The sequence below is a fragment of the Anneissia japonica genome, unplaced genomic scaffold (genome assembly GCF_011630105.1).
Source record: "Anneissia japonica isolate Jap-2015-1 unplaced genomic scaffold, ASM1163010v1 scaffold142572_len1983_cov111, whole genome shotgun sequence".
NCBI classification, from domain to species: domain Eukaryota; kingdom Metazoa; phylum Echinodermata; class Crinoidea; order Comatulida; family Comatulidae; genus Anneissia; species Anneissia japonica.
Window position 1 is genome coordinate 1 of NW_022742271.1, and position 1,760 is coordinate 1,760.

At 36.5% G+C, this 1,760-nt stretch overlaps 1 protein-coding gene across 1 annotated transcript; it reads right to left on the reverse strand.

Annotated features, from left to right (window-relative positions):
* Nucleotides 1–561: 561 nt before the first annotated feature.
* LOC117119075 (general transcription factor IIH subunit 1-like) lies at nt 562–1,490 on the reverse strand (the record flags this gene model as incomplete). Its single annotated transcript, XM_033263883.1, has 2 exons — nt 562–920; nt 1,384–1,490. Coding segments are annotated over 2 exons (444 nt in total), but the record flags the coding sequence as incomplete, so codon positions are not given.
* Between the last annotated feature and the right edge of the window lie 270 nt (nt 1,491–1,760).

The window sequence follows — 1,760 nt, forward strand, 5'->3', positions numbered from 1 at the left end:
GTTGACATAATAGAGACATAAAATTTATTGCAAACGAATATTCAGACACGCCTGTGTCCTTCTTCAGCGTTAACACGTATATATTTTGATGTGATTTTATTGTATTACTAATATGGGGCTTGTTAGCCAAAACAAAAACAGGAAAGTTGACTTCTTTTCTTTTTTTTTCATATTCTTGACATTATAAGTTTTAAAATGATAGGTAATTTCCTGGAATCGACTTACCAAGTTATGAGTAAAGTATTACAGCTTCTCTGTACTAAAGTATACAATACTGCCACTTTCTTATGCTAATCACTTGGTTTGACAATTAACGATGGTACACTGGTTTTGGGATGGCACGCCTCATATCATATAAATCATATTTGTCTTAATATAATTAATTTCTATTGCACACCACAAAGAATTGTAAATAATTACAAAAAATACATATGCAAAGAATAGCTAAAAATCACCTCATATTACCTTATACACCAGCCTGCTTACCTCACTGTCTTATCACCTCACCCTCTCCCCCAATTAGTTGACTCATCCCTCCCCACAATCAGCCCCTCCCATGTCAATACACCACTGTATACACCTTCTACGTACTTACACCAACAAGATTGACCCTTGGGGTAGAGGTCATTTCAGCTTGTATAGCAGCCGTTGCTTGTAAAACATCATCAGTGGTTTCATAACTTGACCCAATAACTGGCATAGGACCATGATAATAACGCTCTGTCCTCTCCAGTCTCAACGATACTGGTCGGACAGACTCGGGGGTTGACAGATCCTCATATGTGGTGGCAGCTTTCAGACGTATACGTTTAACAGCTGTCGGTTCTGTACTGGAATTGTTCTTGGAATGGTTTGGGTTGACAGTATTTGCTTTTGTCGTACCATTGTCTGCTTGTTTTGCCAACATGGATGTTTCAGATCTGAGGATAAGAAAAATTTTGTATCACACTTGAATAGTTTTACCATATAGACCATTATACATTATTATCTAAACTTCATATTATTTCAAATTTACACCACAAAATAATGATAAAACCCATTTCCTCAATTGTTAGGCTGGCGAGGTCAATGTAATGCAATTTTTAGTGGCTCACAAATAAATTATTCATCCTACAGGGAATAGGATATCAATCGTGGGATTAATTTTGATGCTGTGTATTGGCATATTTACTCATACATTACTGACATTTACAATGTACTATAAACATGAATATAAATGACGTCTGAAAGAATTCCGCTGTGTTGATAAAAGCGTGAGTAGACAGAATTTATCTCTGTAAAGTGCTGTCTTGTTCAATCAGCTATAATGCTGTGATTTAGACCAGTGTGCCTTACACTAGTTATGAAAAACGTGAATGAAACATGTTGTTAAAAGAAACATACTCTGTGACACTTAGTACCCTGGTATTGTGGTGATTAAATCTCTTGATTAATGCTGCATCTACGGATGTACTTGACAAGGTTTGTTTGTCAGCTGAATGTCCATAGCCCTGTGATGATAATGCAAACCAAAGGTTATTACCACACTATGTGATAGAATAGCAACTTTAAATTAATTTGCCTCTTAAACACTGTACTGTTCCCAAAATACTACAATTATAGAGAGTGGAGTTGAATAGCTTGGTGGTTAAGATGCTTGCCTTCTAATCCCAGGGACATGGGTAAAAGCATTACATCATTGGGGGTGGTGGATCAATGATTAAGTGAGGGGCACTAGGTTGCAAAAATAAGGTGATATCACGTGTGAATGTTTCACCTCT